Source organism: Delphinus delphis, chromosome 19 (genome assembly GCF_949987515.2).
Source record: "Delphinus delphis chromosome 19, mDelDel1.2, whole genome shotgun sequence".
Taxonomy (NCBI): domain Eukaryota; kingdom Metazoa; phylum Chordata; class Mammalia; order Artiodactyla; family Delphinidae; genus Delphinus; species Delphinus delphis.
In genome coordinates this window covers 15,910,116-15,929,491 of record NC_082701.1, presented here as the reverse complement: position 1 = coordinate 15,929,491, position 19,376 = coordinate 15,910,116, and the positions used below count along the sequence as shown (strand labels likewise).

Genomic DNA, 19,376 nt, shown 5'->3' with positions numbered 1-19,376 from the left:
TCGAGAAAGCGAGTGCACCTTCGTCCCTGGGGAGCATGGGCTCTGGAACCGGCAGGAGGCGGGGCAGTGGATCACAGGACCTCCCCCCGCCCACCTTCACTCATCTACCCAATGATTTAGGGTGTTTGAGCTGGAGACAGCCACGAACAGAGAGAAGGCCCTGCCAGCCCAGGTTGGTCAACCATGCCAGGTCACGCTAGGTGCCGTGAGGAGGCCTAACACAGGCCGAGGGGGCTGCGTGAGGGCCAGTTTGGACGGGGTGGCTGGGGAGGATCTCACCAGAGGCAGTGAGACTGGCACCTGAGGAGGTGAGGGATGGTGGGGGAGGGGGCAGGGGAGCGGGGCGGGATCTGATTGCCCGAGGCCTTGAGGGCGGTGGTAGAGAGTGTGGATGTTAAGCAGAGCAGGAAGTCAGTGGGAACAGCTAGTCTGACCTATTCAGATGGTGCTTTGGATCGGGACTGCGGCAAATGGTAAGATTCTGTGCGCATGCGTGCACGTGCGTTTTTTGCCTTGTTCGTGATTTTTTAAAAAGTTTATAATTTTCTGAATAGGTGATACTGTCACATTGTTCAAAGCCTAAACCCAAATGGTATTAAAGATACACATTGAGAAGTCCAAAGCTTTTGGCCTGGACAGCAGGGTAAACGGGGTGCCATTTACTGAGTCGGGGAGCCCTGAGGGAGGGTTTGTGAGCTCCTGAGTTTTCTGAGGCCAAGGCTGAGGCCAAACCCGAGGCCCTCCTCCATCCAGCTCTTCTGTCTCTGCAGCAGCAGCAGGAAACATGGAGGGGCCTGGTCAGCTTCAGGGAGGGAGCCCCAATCCTGTGGCGGGTCCTTAATGATTTTTTTTTAATAAACTTATTTTGGGGGGCTGTTGGGTTTTCGCTGCTGCGCGCCGGCTTTCTCTAGTTATGGCAAGCGAGGTCTACCCTTCGTTGCAATGCGCGGGCTTCTCATTGCGGTGGCTTCTCATTGCGGAGCACGGGCTTGAGGTGCACGGGCTTCCATAGTTGCAGCACGCGGGCTCAGTAGTTGTGGCTCGCGGGCTCTAGAGTGCAGGCTCAGTAGTTGTGGCGCACGGGCTTAGTTGCTCCGTGGCATGTGGGATCATCCCGGACCAGGTCTCGAACCCATGTCCCCTGAATTGGCAGGTGGATTCTTAACCACTCCGCCACCAGGGAAGCCCCAGTGATTTTTTTTTTTTATTTAATGTGGACCATTTTTAAAGTCTTTATTGAATTTGTTACAATATTGCTTCTGTTTTATGTTTTGGTTTTTTGGCCACAAGGCATGTGGGATCCTAGCTCCCCCACCAGGGATTGAACCTGCACCCCCTGCATTGGAAGGTGAAGTCCTAACCACTGGACCACCAGGGAAGTCCCCGGGTCCTGAATGATTAATCCACTTCACCCTGAAGTGATTAGTTCTCCAAACTGGGGAACAGCTCCCTTTGTGAGTTAAGTGCCCTGCCATTAGCCACAGCTCAAAGGTCGCCTGACCAGGCTGCAGGGAGCCACGTTGGGCAGAAGCCCCCTGGGAAGCTGGCAGCTGACCCTTGCGCTGAGAGAGAAGAAAAGCCCAGGGGTGAAGGCAGGGGCACGGGCTCTGGGTGGGAGGAGCAGCTGAGAGAGTGAGAACCCAAATAGTGAGGGCAGTAGCTGGTGTGTGTCCAGAGGTTTAAATCACGCCAGAAATACCTGTCCCCACTCCTCTCTCCTTCCCTCGGGTGGCTTTAGTCCTCACCAGAGCCCTGAACCCCACCCAAAAGCATTTTAAACAGTTTCGCATGCACCTGGGGGCTCCCCGTAGACCTTGTTCTGCTTGCGGGCTCCTGCCTGCCCCGAGGAGGGCAGGGGGACTCCGGGCAGGTCTCTGTAGGACAGGAGGAGGGCTCTGGGCCCGGGGCCATCTGCCTCTGGGCCCGGGGCCATCTGCCTCTGGGCCCGGGGCCATCTGCCTCTGGCTCCAGGCCAGTGCTGGTTCTGGTAGAGTCTGTGGCAGAAACTCCTTTCTTTTTGCTCATTTCGATATAATAAGCGTTAAGCACCTCCTCTGCATTCCATCTTTGATGCCTTGAGACCCAGCCCCAGAGGCCTGGGCAAAGGGCACTGTATCCCAGGCACTGAGCCCAACCTGCACTTGCGGGGCTAAACCGGCTCAGCTCTGGCCACCTGGATGCCGTGACAGCTCGCTGAATCCATGAATGAATGGGCAAACGGGCCGCTCTCCAGAGAACGGTGTCAGGCGTTCTCACAACCTCCCCTTGTCAAGCCAGAGATGGCTTCCTCCCAGGTGTCCTGGCAGAGCTGACCTGGCCCAGCGGGCAGTGCTGCAAGGCTGCGGGGTGAGGAGTCTGCCAGCCGCATCACACGGCTCTCCGGGAACGGGGCTGGCCGGGCCCTGCCAAGCTGCCTCGAGCACTAGGGCTGGAGTCTGTTGCAGGGACAAGGTAAAGAATTGCATCTGGAGGGAGAACCCTAAGAAAGGCAGGCAGGAAGGGGGAGGAAAGGGAAAGGAGATGGAGGGAACATGGAGGGGCCTCAAGCAAGACCAGCATGAGATGAAAGTGCCCAGATGTTCAGGCCTTTATCTCAGGGGTCAGGGCTGCCAAGAGGCCCAGGGAAGGCTGACTTCAGACTTGACTCTCCCCCAGAATCGGCCTGCTGCAGCTGCAGATCTCAATCCTTGTCCAGAAAAGCAGGCGGGGTGCCAGCCCTGGAGAAAGGAAAGGGGCGAAGCAGCATGCAGGCGTTTCCCCCTTGGAGTGGATTCGTTGCTGCAGTCAGTGCAAAAAAATTAACTGGCTTCTGATACTGGCTGATGGCAGGACTGTAGTTTTAGCCATTTCAGGGAAATCCTGGTCAGCTCAGGTTTTCTAGTCCAGTTGGCTTTTTTTTCTTTCCTGCCCAGCACCTCTAAGTTCTGAGGTCTTGTGGGGTGTCTGGGGATCTGGCCCTCAGTCATTGCATGGACCTACTAGCTTATGCAAGGAGGCCTGTCTGTATCTCTCTCTGGGACTTGTTCTAACTAATTCTTGCCATGAATTAACTCATTTTATCCTCTCAACACATCATCAGCTGGGTGCTACTGTCCCCCTTTACAGAAGAGAAAACAGAGGCACAGAGAGGGGAAGGACCTGCCATGCCACTTCTCCTCCACCCTCCCTGCTCTATAAAAAGGTTGGGGGGCGGGCAACTGGAGAGAACCCCTCTGTGATACTACAGTCAGCCTCTGAGGCTCAGGAACTTTGTCTCTATCTGAGACATCTCTGCCGAGTTTCAGAAGCCTATTTGGAGTGTAAGGGCTGAGTGGCCTCTTTCCTTTTCTTCGACGGCCTCCCTTCCTAAGGCAGTGGGGGAGGGACACCTGGGTACCCTGGGCTGGGGTCGGACTTCAGGATACTATGCATAGCCTTGCATAGAATGGGGACTTCCCTGGCGGTCCAGTAGTTGAGACTCTGCGCTTCCACCGCAGGGGGCACGGGTTCGAGCCCTGGTCGGGGACTGACGTGCAGCGTGGTGCAGCCAGAAACACGGAGAACTGTGTAGTGTGCATAGAAATGAAGTGGGGGCCTGGTGCTATACTAGACATTGACACTATTATGGATACTGTAAAGCTCACACTCACCTCCCCAGTGGGCGTCAACGCACCCCGAGGCACTGCAGCAACAGCGTGCTCTCCTCTCTCTCCTCCTGCCGGCTCTTCTTCATCTCACCTGCTTGGGTTTGGCTTTTGGTGGTTCCCTGCTGCCTATGTGTGGACCCTCAGCTCCTTGACCTGGCCTGGGGGCTCCCCAGCTCCCCTGCCCAGCAACCCCATTCTAGCTGGTTGCTCCCACCATGCCCTTCATCTGTGTGGGCTCCCTGTTTCCCTTCTCTCCACCATCCTTCAAGGCCCTTTTCTGCACCCCTTGGCTCTGGGGACCACCTATTCCCCTGACTTCCTGGGCTGGTCAGGGATGTTGCCCTCTCTTTCGGGCAGGCCAGGAGCATGGCCTTGCCCAGTAGACTGACTTCACCCTATAAACTTGGGGGTATCACTTAACTTCCCTGAGGTTAGGTTTCATGATGGTTTAATTTCTATGTCAACTTGACTGGGCTAAATGATGCCCATATAGCTGGTAAATCATTATTTCTGGGTGAGTCTGTGAGGGTGTTTCTGGAGGAGATTAGCATTTGAATCAATAAACTGAGTAAAGCAGATGGCCCTCCCCAGTGAGGGTGGGCATCGAGGGCCTGAACAGAACAAAAAGGGAGAGTAAGGGCACACTTTCTCTCTGTTGAGCTAGGCCATCCCTCTTCTCCTGCCCTCAGCACTTCTGGTTCTCGGGCCTTGGGACTTGGACCAGGATTCATACTCCTGGCTGTCCTGGTTCTCAGGCCCAGTTTGAACTGGAACCACATCACCGGCTTCCCTGGGTCCTCAGCTTGAAGATGGCAGACTGTGGGACTTCTCAAACTCCATAATCATGGGAGCCAATCCCTCATCATAAATCTCTTTATCTCTCTCTCTCTCTATCCTATTAGCTCTGTTTCTCTGGAGAACCCTAATCTACGTTTCCTCCCACGTAACAAGGGGTTACTAATACCTGCCTCATAGGCTTATTGTGCGGATTAAAGATAAATATAAAATGCTTATCCCCGGGCTCGGCTCCTAGGAAGTGGCGCATGTGGGCTCCTGTCACCTCAGCTTGACTTTTTCTGTATATGTCCTGCTGCCCCAGTAAGACTGAGCTCCAAGGAGATGGGCATCGTGCATTTTTCCTGTGTCCTCACAACATAGCACATAGTTAATGGTTGGTAAAACTGCCTAAAGAGCTAAAGGCTTAGAAAGACCCTGTGTCCTATCCAGTGTGACTCAGCCTCTAATAGCTTCTGGCAATATTTAGCCAGTTATAGAGGGGGGAGATAGCCCTTTTCATCACTGTCTTTTAATAAATGAGACTTGGTCCTTAGGGCACCTCGGGCCATGAGAAGCCCCACCGGCAGATCCCTGGGCTGCAGTGATGTTGAAGTGATGGTGCAGGTGGATGTCTGTTCTGTTGCATCTCTCCCCACCCAGACCTCACAGGAGGCGCTCCTGCCTGCGTGCGTAAATCCTTCATATAGTTTCCCCAAACCCAACATGGACTGATGTAAACCTGTAACGGTCTCAGGGTAGTTGCCTCAAACCCTGCCACATCTTACGGGGGTTTGGCCTGTCGGAATGTTTACCCGACTGCCTCACATTCCATCAAGCTCTCTATAAACCTTATTTTTAAAATATGCATTGTCCCTTCTTAGATGTTTCTCAGTATTGGCTCCTGGACAGATCTTTTGTCTTCAGTCAACCTTAAAGTTCGGTTCAAAATAAAGACCCATTTTCTCATAGAATGATCGGGGCTTGGGGCTCCGTTTGTGAACGGAGGAACCTGAGGCTTTAGGAATTTTGTGTACAGCATGGGGATATTTTCAACTTGAGTGGCTCTTCTAGGCTCTATTCACATTCAAAGATGCCCCTTTGTTTGGCGCATGGATCTTGGTGGAATCGACTTGTTTGCAGTCCCTGAATCTCTGTCTAACTGTGGAACAGATCAGAGAAGTGGGACAAGATTTTGATGTAATTCAAGGCTAGCTTTCCTAAACCCTATTGGCATCATAATTTATTTGGGGGACCCCCTTGGCAGCAACATCTTCAATGGTCACTCCTGGTCTGAGAAGGGCGGGTCTTGAAGGTGGGACGGGAAGCCCGTCTTCCTCTTCCTTTCACCTTTTTCCCTCTCTCTCTCTCTCTCACCCTTTCTCAAATCTATTGAGGCATCTTTTACAATTATACCACAGAGTTCGCCCGTGTTAAGCGCACAGTTCAATGAGCGTTAGTAAATGCATCCGGCTGTGTGAACATAACCACGGACCAGCTTTTAGAACCCCTTCATCACCCCATAAAGTCCCCTCGAGCCCTTGCGCAGTCAATCTCCGCTCCTCTCCCCAACCCCCAGCAACCACTGCTCTGTCTCTATAGTTGTACCCTTTCTAGAAATGGCATTTCAGTAGAATCATGCAGTGTGCAGTCTTTCGTGTCTGGCTTCTTTCACTTAATGTTTTTGCAGGTATCAGCAGTTCATTCCCTCCATCTTTTTTTTTTTTTTGACCTGTCTTTGATTCTCTCTTTCTCTCTCTCTCTCTCTCTCTGACACACACACACACACACACACACACACACACACACACTTTTCTTACTAAATTCTCTGCCCTTTTTGCATCCTAACTCTGGTCTTTGGGCCCTAAGACATAATTAGGAGAGAAGTGTGGAGTCCATGTACCAAAACTTCCTAAGTGGGCACCTACAGAGGGCGGCTGGCCAGCTAGCCTGTCCCTGCCCGTGGGGCCCCAGGATGTGTCATCCGTCGTGGCAGTGATGGTGGGGAGCAAGGAGAAGTGGAAGTTGAGGCCCTGAGCCTTTGTCCAAGGAGACTGGAATGAGCACAAAACGAAGCTGGGTGAATAAAGTCGGTTTACTGATTCTACTCGGGGTGGAGTGAGGCCTGAATGGGCGCCCTCAGCAGGGGGACCTGAGGCCCCGGGGCCCGCCAGGGCTGCTGGGTCCCCTTGGGCTTCTGGGCTTCTGGGCAGCCGCAGGGCAGCCTGCGGGGGCTCAGCAGGCCCAGGTCGCTTGGTCTGCGCTGTCTGGGATTAGGCTGGTCGCTGTTGCCGTCTGTAGATGCTCAAGCCAGACCCTAAGAAGACAGTGGCAGAAGGTTGAAAAAGCTAATTGCCAACACATTGGTTTCAGTTTCAGTAGAGAGGAGCAGGAGGGGAGGCATGTGGGGACGTAGGGGGGCTGCCGGGGGGAGAGGTTTCCGCCCAGCTCCATGGCCAGCTCCCTTGCTAGACCACTGGGCTGTTGCTTTCACAAATGCTACTGTCATTCCCATCTCTCCACTCGGAACCTGGAAAGCAAGAGCATCTCTCAGGCTGTGGAGCCACGGCAGGCCGTGGGATCTGGCATGGAGGGGCGTGGCATCTCTGCCCTTCCTGCCCCCTCCTCCCCCAGCCCCAGTGATCCCCCACCTACCCACACACACACGTGCACATGTGCACTACAGTGCCCGGAACAGTGCGGAGAACAGGAACCCCAGTCTTTCAGAGATCAAATTGGCTGGAAACAGAGGGTCACGTGATGGGAGGGAGGGCAGGAGGGCAAAGAGGCAGGGAGATGGCAGTGGGGTCAGAGTGGAGGATGTGGGGTGGGGTGCGGGCTTTTCTTTATTCTTGGGGAAAACTCTTGTTCTCAGGACATTTCTTTCCCCATTGGCCTGAGTGAGCACTCCCTGACTATTTGGAAGTGGATTCTGACTGGTGAAGAAGGGCAGGGGAGCAGGAGTAATTACTATCCCTCCATCCCTACCTGGACCCTCTCAGCATCTACCTGAGGCCCCAGCCCCATGAGCTGCCCCCATTCTTTCACTCCTCCTTTTCTTTCCCCCAAATCTAGTTGCCTTGACTCTTATGTATGGGGGGGAGGAGCTCTGGCCCAGCCTTTGGCTTGAAGGCTCTCAAGCCTACTCCTGTCACACCTGTACTGGTGGCTGCCAGAGGCATTGTTCCCCTCCCTGGACTCGGACGTGGCTGTGGTGACAGTTATTCGTGCCAACTGGGGAGCGGTTGTCGGGGTGGGGGGGGCGCTGGGGTACAGAGCTGTGTGACAGGTTGTTAGACCCAGGCGCACCCAACCAGGGACTCTCCCCAGCTGCCCTGACCTCTGCGCCACCTGTGGCATCTTGTGTGTGGCCTCAGTTCCCAGGTGCAGGGGACAGGGTGAGAAGGTTGGCATGGGCACCACAGAGCCACAGAGAGGCTGGCATCTCTTTGTGTCACCTGGTGTGCCCTGATGTTCTGCCTTTTTCCCTCCCTGTTTACCTGCATCGAGCTAGGGCAGCAGGTCACAGCTGTGACTCAGCTCTGACAACCCAACTTTACAGGGCGCTGCCAACCAGGTGAGTCATGCCAGGCTGCCGGAGACCAAAGAAGGGTGGCCCCGGGGGAGGGCGGGAGGCATGTGGATCTGCCTCTGGCTGCCCTGGCTCCTGTCTTGATCATGGCTCGGGCGGGAAGCCAGGCAACGGCGGCGTCCGACCAGCGTGCCAGGACGGTGTCTGTGCAGGGCTGCCCCTGCCAGCGTCTGGGGTGTGGGCAGGGCTCAGGGCAGGTAGAGAGGGCCTAGACCTGTTTCCAGGGGAGAATTGGCGGCCCCTACATTGGGACCGGGACGGGGGAAGCGGTGGATCCTAGAGCTAGTCCCAGCTTACTGAAGAGGGATGTAAGTGACATCAGGGGACCATCTGCCTCAGAGCAACACGGGAAGGCAGGGTGCCCTCGACGGAGACTCCTTTTTAAGCACCACCCCAGGAGTGCTCTTCTCCTGCCCTCTAGAGACGTCCCCCTTCCCTGGGGCTCAGGCTTGGAGCCAGGGTGCCCCTTCCCCATCCCCAAGCTGGGGTGTGGGTGGGAGGCTCTCCATCCTGCTCAGGGTCTCCCCAGGCAGCAGGGCGGCAGCGGCCCCCGCTGGGCACTAGGGGTCGCCCCTGCCCAGCCAGACCCACCCGGGCGCGCCCGGCAGCAGCAGGTTTCCTCCAACCGGGAAGACCGCGGGCGCCTCCGGGGCGTGCGCTGGGGAGGGGTGCAGCCGGGCGCGGCGCCGAGACCCTGTCCGGTGCCTCGGGCCACCGAGTCGTCCTGGCCGAGGCGTGGGGGCCCTTTCCGGAGCAGGGGCTCTCGCCAAAGGCCGGGCGCAGAGCGGGTGCGTGCGCCCGCACACAAAGGTCCGTCCTAGACTTCACAGCTCCCTGCCCGCTCTCCCTTCCCGGCTGCCCGAGGGGGAGCAGCCGCTCGGGGTTGGCCCAGGCGACGGCGCCGGGGTCGGGCCGGCCGCCCCGAGTGGCCCCAGGGCCTTGCGAGGGCGCAGGGGGGCGCTGGGCCCTCACCCGGCTCGGCTGGACCCCCGCGGTGGCGCCCGGGACTGGGACTCTGCGGGTTCCTTTTGTGAACGGAGGGAAGGGCCCTCCCCCCCGCTCTGAAAATGGTCAGCCCGGGTTCTCGGGACTGCGCGCCCTGAATAATAGATTGGGTGCTGTAGGGTCGTCATCTGGGCCCCACCCTGCGGAGCTCTGAGCTGGTTTAGCTTCTCCTGCAGACGGGTCTGTTGGGGGTTCCCAAAGCATCACCGTGACCGGCTGCATCAGGATCACCAGGGGCCCACCCCATCACCTGAAACGGAATCTCAGGGAGGGGCCCAGGAATCTGTACTTTTGGTAAGTTCCCCAGGTGATTCCCATGGCGGAGCCAGCGTGGAAATCGCTGTTCTAAACCTTTGAAGGCAGGCAGTTGTGAAATTTCTCGCCAGAACAGCCTCTGGGCATGGAATTGTCACCCCCCCAGTTCACTGTAATGTTTGTTCTCCCAGCTGATGGAGAAGTTCTTCCCAAGTCTGACTGCCAGCCCGCCTGCTTTAATTGAGCACGTTTTCTTCAGTTGGGTTTTCTATGGGATAATGAACCTGCTTGAAGACAGCTGTCCCGCCGCCTTTGACTTTGCCCGACACCTGTTTTCCTTGTTCAACTTCTGAATCCAACAGGCCCACTTGAGTGGGCCAAATTAGTGAGAAAATCCAGTACTAGCTTGTGAATGACTGTTGTCCCCTCAGGTAATGGCTAAACAGTGCCTTTCCAAGGTTTAGAAGAAAACCCAAGGGGCTCCCCAAGGGCTGGACGCTGGTGAATCCCAGCAAAGGGAAAGGAAGAAACCTGTAGCAAGTTAACCTACACCCGAGGAGGCCGTCCTCCCTTTGTTGGCCTTTCCCCTCGCTTTCGGGATGAATTAGAATCCTTATCTCCTCTGCATCCAGCATACTTGGACACGCCTTCCCGACTGCTGCAGTTAGAGTTTCCCAGGCTTTGTGGGGTTATTTTTGCCTCTGGGTGGTGGTCATTACTTCCTTCCACACCATTAGGTTCAACACAGTCACCGAAAGAGAGCACATTAGCAAACACCGCAACATGGCAGGACTGATCCCCAAACCTACTTTCATTTTCTTCCGGTCTGGGTTGTGGGTAATTTCTTGACAACTATGAGAAAGGAGACAATGAAAAATGAATCATTTTTCCAAAGCAATTGTGAACAGATGTCTAATTCCCTAGTCTCGGGGATGTTCTAGGAATCCCTCACGTCACCTTAAAGGGGCAGAGTAAACGCGCGGAGGTGCCGGGGGCAGTGCGATGGTCAGCACCTGTGGGGCTTAGGCTCCTCCTATTGACAGCCTCGGCCGTGGCCCAGGTCCCCGTCGCTGGTTCGGGGCTTCTAAACTTGGCAGCGTGAACAGACTTGCTTCCTTTCAGCAATTGATCTGAATCGCAGAATCCCATCCTGATGGTCCAAACCGCATTTACAGGCCGTGGGGTGAAGGCCGTGCTAACTGGCCACTTGCCTCACCACTGGCTTTTCAACAATCGGTTGTATTCTCTGCCCGGCAGGAAGCAGCGGGCCCATCAGGGCTCTGGGCTCCCTCTTTGTTCTGACTTTATGGCCTTTTATGCCACAATAAGAAACACTGTGTACTCCACGGGAGCCCATTGTGCCAGGCTGCAGAGGGGCCGCTGCTCTTCCCCCAGGGGGAAGAGGGGCTTTGTGACAGGCTGGGGGACAAAATAAGGGGTGCTGGACACTGTTACTAGGGCAACTGCCTGGCCAGTGTGGAGGCAGCTGTGGTCTCTGGGTCCCTCTCACCAGAAGGCCAGGGGGAGGGCAGGAGAAGGATGGAGTTTCTTCTAGAGCAGCAGTCCTGGTTACCTGGTAAATGATACATCAGGACTGTGCTAGCGATGGCCTCCATTCTCTCCAGGCTGCTAGGATGACCTCATCCTGCCTCTAGATTCCATGCCAGGGGGTGGCATCTTTCTAAACCAACTCTCACACGCCACCAGGAAGCGCCGTCTTGGTGAGTGGGAAAGCTTTCCCAGCTGCGGGCCAAGCCCGGGCCTTGCATCCTTTGGGTAGATTCGGTCCTCTGAGGCAAGGGTTTTCGGTTTTGTAGAAAAGGTGTGAATGGGGAGGGCCTAGAGTAAGTCCATCTAGCCTCACTCGTGAATGGGCCAGTGGGGTTGCAGAGCTACTTCGAGACCCTCCCTGCCCCCCAGGCCAGCCACTGCAATCCCTTCCCCTCCCGTCCAGGTGAACATTTTCCTACAGGGGAGGTGTCAGTGCAGCGCACCGGGGGCGGAAGACAGAGGTGGGCGCTCACGCCAGGAGGGCCTCACGGAGGGCCTGGGGGCCCTTCAGCGCTCTGCCTTTTGACTCACTGACAGGGATTCTTTCTATTTTACCTAGTTTAGCAGATTAGGCACTTGAGGGGTTTAGGGGAGCTGCTATGGGCAGGCAGGGAGAGGAATTCGGGGTCCCGGGTCATTTCATTGGGGGGAATGGAGAGTGTGGTACAGATCACGCCCAGGGCTAGGAGGAAGCCCAGGACAGGGGCCCCGGGGTGTAGGCCCTGAATACTGGAGTGTCCCGCGTAGGCGCGGAAAGGGAGAACGGGGACGAAGGGCAAGCCCATTTAGCTTCACCTCGCAGGACAGCCCTGTGTCCCCACTAAAGGGTGAGCCCAAGTGGGATCAGGTGAGGCTGGTGGGGCGCTGTGTTCTCTGGAGACGCTCCCATCGTGAACAGCTGAAGTGAGAAAAGGCCACTTTCCTGCTGGGCATTTGCAGAGAATAACAGGCAATGCTCCCTTCAGCCTGTACCTCACTCTGTGCCCTCCTAAACCTGCCCCCCACCTCCGGTGCTCCCCACGTGGGGCCTCTCACCCTGTCCCAGGGCAGCAGCCGCCCAGCCGGGCTTTTCCCCCTCCAGCCCACCCTCTACATGGCCGCTCGAGTTCTCTCTCGGAAACGCAGATCTCCCGGCCTGCCAGCCCCAGGCTAGAAAGCCTTCAGTGGCCTCCCAGAGCTTCACACAAAGCCTTCACATCCTGCTTGCTTCCTGCCAGCTCCGGCCACGCTCAGCTCCTTGGCTTTCCCAGACGTGCAAGTCTTTTCCTTTCTGAGCCTTTGCGTTCGCTTCTGCGTGGAATGCCCTTCCCTCCCCAGCAGCCCTGGTCCGAGATTCAGCTCGCATCACCCCCTCAGCTGATCAGTGGACAAGAGCAATAATGGAAGCAGCTTTGCCACCAGGCTCCCAGAGCAGTGGGAAGACTGAGGGCAAAGAGTACAACCTAACTGGGTGAAAAGCAAGCCCTCTGCAACGTTGGCTTGTGTCCCTGAAGGCCCTGACTGGAGAGTCTGTCCTGGAGAAGGAGTGGAAGGAGGGGGTGAGAACAGGGGCCCCTCCCGTCCTCTAACTCTGTTCTGTGTTCCTCCACATATGGCTCCATCTCCTGTCATTACACAAGGTACATTTTTTGATAATCTTGGTTACATGTCTGTCTCTTTAGACTCTTGAGTCCCTTTTAGGCAAAGCGTGTCTTTTTTTTTTTTAATTAATTGATTAATTTATTTTTGGCTGCGTTGTGTCTTTGTTGCTGTGTGCGGGCTTTCTCTAGTTGCGGTGCGCGGGCTTCTCGTGGCGGTGGCTTCTCTTTGTTGTGGAGCACGGGCTCTAGGCACATGGGCTCTAGGTGCACGGGCTTCAGTAGTTGTGGCACGCGGGCTTTAGAGCACAGGCTCAGTAGTTGTGGCGCACAGGCTTAGTTGCTCCGCGGCATGTGGGATCTTCCCGGACCAGGGAACGAACCCGTGTTCCCTGCACTGGCAGGCAGATTCTTAACCACTGCGCCACCAGGGAAGTCCCCAAAGCCTGTCTTGATCATCTTTGTATTCCCAGAATCTAGTTTAGAACCTGGCACATAGTAGGCACGCAGAAAATCTTTGAATACATAAATATGCCTTGAACTCGGGAGTGTTCCTTTACCTAGGATACCTTTTTCTCTCCACAAATTTGTACTATCACTTTCTCCAAAACATAACTCAAGACTCGCCTCCTGGAAGAAGCAGGTATTGGTTCATTAGTTCATTGTTTGAGTATCAGAAGGTTACTGAGCACCTACTGTGTGCCAGGCATTTTCTAGGCACTGGAGGACTGTGATGTACAAAAGAGATAAGGAGTCCATGTCCCAAGTTGCCAGTGACCACATCCTCCCCCCACCCTGCCTCTGCAACCCTTAGCAGACCGCATCCTTATCTGACAGGTTAGCAAAATTTACAAAATTTAGCAAGTTTGTGAGCACTCAGTGCTCCTGGCATCCGTAGTGCCTGGGACTTGGTCAGCAGTCAGATATTATTCATTGTGTGCCCGGCATCATGGGAGACACGTGTAGAAGACCTGGCTTTGCCTTCAACAAGCTCACGGCCTCAGTGGGGAGGCAAATTATTTGTTTATAGGATCATTGGAAACCCCAGGAGGCCACAGTCAGGGAAGATCTTGGGTTATCAATATCACAGCCGCTGGGAAGTCAGTGGGTCCGTTGGTTCTCTTGACCAAGGGCTACTTTCTGATTATTAACTGGTTTTCTAAATATGTGAGTCACATCTTCCCACTTGATCATAAGCTCCTCAAAGAAAGAGACATCATGGTATCATGTTTGGTAGCCATTTTCCCAGATTCCCATCTCAGCATCTGATACAGGCCAGGGCATGAATAGAGGAGTGAATGAACGATCTCTACCGTTGACAGGCACTCATCACTGGGTGTCTTACTGAGACACAGCCAGAAGCCTGGCATGAATGGGTTTTTTAGTTCTGGTAGGTGAAGGAGAGGGAAGGAGGGTTCCTTTCCCATCGTAGTGCCTCTCTTTTGCTAAACGTTACCCTTAGAGTGTGGGTGTTTTCTACAAGAAAATACTGAGACTCAAATCCAGAAGAGTGTGAATTTGACAGAAGGCACTTGTCTTCCGAGTTCCATTCAGGTACCTCTTTTTTTAAAAAATTTTTTAAAAAATTTATTTATTTTTGGCTGTGCTGGGTCTTCGTTGCTGCACGTGGGCTTTCTCTAGTTGTGGCGAGTGGGGGCTACTCTTCATTTCGGTGCGCGGGCTTCTCATTGCGGGGGCTTCTCTTGTTGCAGAGGACAGGCTCTAGAGCGCAGGCTCAGGAGTTGTGGTGCACGGGCTTAGTTGCTCCGCGGCATGTGGGATCTTCCCGGACCAGGGCTCAAACCCGTGTCCCTTGCATTGGCAGGCGGATTCTTAACCACTGCGCCACTAGGGAAGCCCTCCGGGTACGTCTTAACTGATTATTTGTGCCGGTTATTGCTTGGTGGTTTAAATGGGTGAGATCTATTTCAGGGAATCTCAAATTACATGTAAGCTTGTGGGGAGAGAAGAGTGTTGCCCTGTCCCTTCTGCTTCCTTCCTCTCTGGCTCCCGGCCTGCTCCTGGCATCACTTACTGCTTCTCTAGGATAGTTTTTACCAGAACGTTCTCTAGAGCCAATGCTTTAGGGCCTAGGTTTTCATCCAACGGGTTGTACTGTTTGTTGCCTTCTTGTGTGTGCTTTGCAGTCCTGGAGGCTAATGTCACTTGCATTTGTTTGTTGATGTTGTGGCCATCTGTAACCTCTCTCAAACCCTAGGTGCTTTGAAGTTCAGTGTGCAATAAAAAGTTCATTAAAAAGATGTGGAATCATGAAAATGAGGTTACAGACATGTTAAACAAAGGATCATTTCCTGCTTCCTGTACTTCTTTCTCAAAAAAAATGTATTTCTCTGAGGAATTTATGTCACCACTAAAACTACGGAAGAGTGAAAGGAAGGACAGGCCTGGGTCAGAAAGAGGGTGAGATTCCTGAGGAGACAATTTTGGCAAAGACCCAGCCTTTTGTCTTAATTGAGAGCTTAGGGTCTAAGGGGAGAATTGAAGTCAGAAAGATGTAGGGACAGATCTCGAGTTCTTACGATTAATGGTTTGAACCCAGCATTTCTAGCGGGGACGGCTCCAAACGGATCACCTCGGCCTCCAGTGGTGCGAGGACTGAGGCCATGGTGGAGGACTGGGTTGGAGCCAGTGGGGTCCAGCCTCCAGGCAGTGACTGGTGCCGACAGATGCCTCTTGTCCACTTGAGGTAGAAGAGGAGAGACACGGAGAGGAAAGTGAAGAGGAGAGGAACAGATAAGGGGGCAGAGCATCACGAAAGCTGTCTCGCGGCCCCGTCGGTGGCTTGCCCACTGCCATACTGGCTTTCTTTCCAGTGGTGACCTTCTGATGTGAGCAGAGGTTGAGTTCCAAGCCTCAAGGGGTGTACGGGGCAACCCCACAACTAAGAAAATGTCAGCGCCTGGCATGGCTTTAAGGTAAGGGAGGTGCCCCTGTGCTGCCAGTGCTCTTTCCTGGCCTGGCCACAGGGAGGCATTTAACCAGGAGGGCAGCCCCTTGGGGCTCAGGGTTCTGACTCGACCACAGCCAAGTGTACTTGTACATTTCAGAGGTCGGCCTGTCCGTTGCCCGCATTTTGGTAGAGTAGCGGACCTAGGCTTCTCTCTCCACGCCACAGGGCCTCCTGGAGGGCCTCGGTTCTCTTATTAAAGGAGGGCAGCCACAGATGATCATTTCTGGTACATACACTGTCACGTCTCTAATGACAGATGGGACCCCATCAGCACCTCTGTTTCTTGGCACACACACACACAGACGCTGGAATAACACACCCTAGGATCCAAAGCAAAACAAACAGCTTCCCCGGCTGGGGGCAGGGAGGGTTCCTGTTTCTCGTGGATCCTCCTTGCTTGGGCAGGGGGCAGCCACACGTAACGTACACCCAGACCCCGCAACCTTGCTGGCCTCTATTCTGGGGGGGCAAATATCCCTAGACACTCACTTGCTTATATGGCCATTCCTGACCATTTCATTACGACTCCTGCTTAACAATTACGTGACTGTCACTTACTTTTCAGCCAGAGGGCCACTGTGCCTACACCCAGCAGCCACTGAGTCCTAGTCCTAACGACGACAGTGCCACATCCCACCAGCTGACCTTGAGGACCTCAGGGGATGCACATCTAATAAACGGCAGGGCAAGGCTGGCGGGGCTGCTGCCCGACGGCCCAGGCAGGGCCGGACTCACCCTCTCTCTTGCATCCTGACCGTGGTTGAGTCTCATGAGTTCTGCAAACCTCTGTTCGTAGAGACGAAGCAGCAGCACCAGGCACAAGCCTGAATTCATCAGCTCGTGTTGTGCCTGCGTGTGGACAAGGAAGCTCTTAAGTTCATCTGTAAAATATACACGGTCTACATCATGGGGTGGAGGGTACCAGGCCAAGAGGGGACAAGAAATAGGACGAGAGCCCGAGCCCCAAGGCAAGCCCTGTCCTGGAGGACCAGAGAACAGAGCAGAAGCGGAATCCAGGGTGGAGGCCGTGCAGCCATCCTGGAATCCGTTACTGCCTAGTGGGGGATGCTTGAGAAAGCTCCAGGCTTAGCCCCAGGCCGTGGACGTTTACTCCGCGGCATGTGGGATCTTCCCGGACCAGGGCTTGAACCCGTGTCCCCTGCATTGGCAGGCGGATTCTTAACCTCTGTGCCACCAGGGAGTCCGCGTGGACATTTACTGAGCAGCTACCTGCCACGGCCTTGAGCTGGGTGTTTGGAGAACACAGGGCAAAAGGTCTCATCTCCCTGCTGGGGCCCCTTCCTGTGATGTGGGAGAGAGCGCCTCGTTCATAGATGGCTCCGGTAGCAGCTGGATGTGTCAATGGCCACGAGGGAGATGCGAAGGGGAAGAAAGAGCCTGGTTGCGTGTGACGTGGGGGATGGCATCTTTGGTCCTTAAAGGATGGGAGGGACTTCGGTAGGTGGCTGTGGGGGGCGGTCGGGGCCTTTCAGACAGAGGCACGGCACGCTGGCACACACACAGAGGGCAGAGCGTATGTTGGGCAAAATTCTCTGCTCACTGGTGTGGCTGGAGTATATGGGGAGGGTGTTTGTTCTGAATTTTTAAAAAATCTTGGCATGGGCCGGGGAGATGGTAAGGTGGGAGACCATGTTAGGCAGAACTGAGGTGTTTGGACGTCACGCTGTGTATATGTACGTGTGTAGCTGCTGGCCTCTGAGTAGAGAGGTAAACACGATGAGATGTGTGTCTTAGGAAGGCAGACTTGTCTGTAGGGGAATCTGGGGCACAGGTGCCATGGGGGTGGGAGGGGGCACTTGATTTTCCTAGATGCCTCGTTTGCCCAGGGAAAGGGCCTCAGGCCTTAGTTCTGTACGTTTCTCCCTTTACAAATGGGCTTAACGACGGTCTCACCTAGGGGCTCCCCGACTCCCCACCCGCCCTGGCTGTTCTATGATCATTTGACCCCCAGAGAGGGCGTGCCCTGTGAACCTCAGGGCCTTTGCTCATGCTCTGTCTTGTGTGGTCTCTTGGCTTGTTTTGGTACTTCTGTTGTGCATATGCTCCTCTGCCACTCTCCACCTTTCTAAGGCTGCGTGCACGACTTCCTCCACAGCTGTCACAGTGTCACCTCCTTGCAGAAGGCTTCCTGACGATACCCTCATTTGATCTAGTCATTCCCCCCCGAGTCCTAAGCATTTGTCTTTACTCTGTACACGGCATTTCGCACTTGTTAATGTTTTTGCTTTTTCTCGGTGGGTGGGTTGCGTTGTATTTTTCTCACTGGTGCTGAGAGCACACGGAGGTTCCCAGGGAGGATCTGGCTGTCTGGATGACCACGGTGCCTCTGTCCTCGGCTCCTTTGGGCGTCTGTCCTCCAGAGCCTCAGCCTGTGGACCTGCATCGACCCTCAATAAGTTCGTGGATTGGTGATGACTCCTTCTTGCCGGCCACTTTACACCCCCATCTGTCCTCATGTCCAGTCTCCAGGGTGGGAGGGTCGGGGATGGGCCAGACGGTGCTCAGGAAGCCCTGGGGGTGCAAAATCCCCTGCGGAGGGCATGGCGCTTGACATCACCCTTGGGAAAGCTCGGCACCATCTTCCCAGGAGAACCGAAGCTCGGACTTGACCCAGAGAGCATCTCAGCGCCTCCTCCTTCCTTCTTCGGTGGCCCGAGGTGCTTCACAGGCCCATCATCCTGTTCCCATCCCGTCGAGGGCAGCTCAGGAAGCTGGCGCAGAACACACCTCTTCTAGGACGAAACAGCTGCCCGAAAAGGTGCCCAAGCTGAGCAAAGATCAATTTGCTCTTCCTTCTGCATTGGGGCCAGCTCCAGATCTTGGTGACCGCTGGCCCCAAGGTCACTGCTCGAGACCCCTCCACCACCCTACAGACCCATCTTTAAAGGCTCTAGTCAACAGTCCTGAGCGGTTTGCCTCCTGTTTTAGTCTTTCTCTCCTGACCTTGGCCTAGAGCAGGCAGAGAGGAGGTTGCTTGTTGCTACTTTTCTTCTCTGTTAATGGCCTCCTCCCATCTTCCCCAAGAGCTGGTGCCTCCTTTGCGGTCTTTCTCAGGAGCCACTGCCTCTGGGAAGCCTTCCCAGACTACCTACCGTTTAGCTCCTCCACACAAACCAAGCCTTGTCCCTCATTCGCTTTTCCTGGTGCGGGCGGCCTCCTGTGAGCTCCCGATGGCTCCCTCGCCCCAGCGCTCGCTTCGCCAGGAAGCCTTTCTGCTCACAGACACTCCGATGCGTAATGGCAAATCAATCAGCTAGAAAATGGCTTGGAACTATCAGGTTTGTCACAGCATTCAGGGAAATCATTTACTTTTTATGACTCCATAAGACCCGGAGGCATGCAGATGGGAAAATCTCCACTAATGTTTTCTGCAGATCATTTGAAAAGTCACTTCCAGCAGATTGTGTCTCTTCTCTGGTCTGTGGGAGGGAACCTGTTACCCGGTACCATAAATCTCACTGGCCCGGCTCCTTTATGTGTGCCCTTTGCAGAGCCTGTGATGCTGGACAAAAGGGCCGGGCCAGCCAATCAGTGCAGGCATTTCATAGTCAGCTCAGAGTCGTCCTCTATACTCGGAGCCACAAGTGGGAGGGATTTGTTATCAGAAAGAGTTCCGTCCATGGTGTTTGTTCAGTCAGGGCAGAATGAGCTAGTTTTTGGAGCGTTATTTACTGGAGCTGCTCCCTCCCCTCCCCGCCCCAACCCAGTTGCATCGCCCTTTGCTGCCCACATGCAGCAGCAGAGGTGGGGATGGGCGTTGGGAGACTTTCAGGGGAGGGAGAGGCACGTGAAGCAGTGGACGGGGGCTCGGGAGCGCTCAGCCCACCTGCCAGATGTTTTTCTTCCTATTCTCCTGCCCCTTCATTTTGTTAAAATTCATTTCAGTCAAGAGATTTGCTACGGGTGGAAATTCTCAACACAATCCGCTCGAAGAAACAGACAGCCTGGCTGAACGTTCTGTCAAGTCTTCAGATGTATTCACGGGACGCTCCCAGGAGTGAGGG

At 54.8% G+C, this 19,376-nt stretch overlaps 1 protein-coding gene across 1 annotated transcript in view; it reads right to left on the bottom strand.

The window, feature by feature from the left end:
* Nucleotides 1–6,868: 6,868 nt before the first annotated feature.
* MARCHF10 (membrane associated ring-CH-type finger 10) overlaps nt 6,869–19,376 on the bottom strand; it is an 82,100-nt gene continuing 69,592 nt past the window's right edge. The window contains exons 8-10 of the mRNA XM_059998494.1: nt 16,087–16,200; nt 10,062–10,104; nt 6,869–6,930 (exon numbers count right to left, since the gene is read on the bottom strand). Coding sequence (XP_059854477.1) covers nt 6,869–6,930; nt 10,062–10,104; nt 16,087–16,200 — 219 coding nt within the window. The remainder of the gene's footprint in view (nt 6,931–10,061; nt 10,105–16,086; nt 16,201–19,376) is intronic.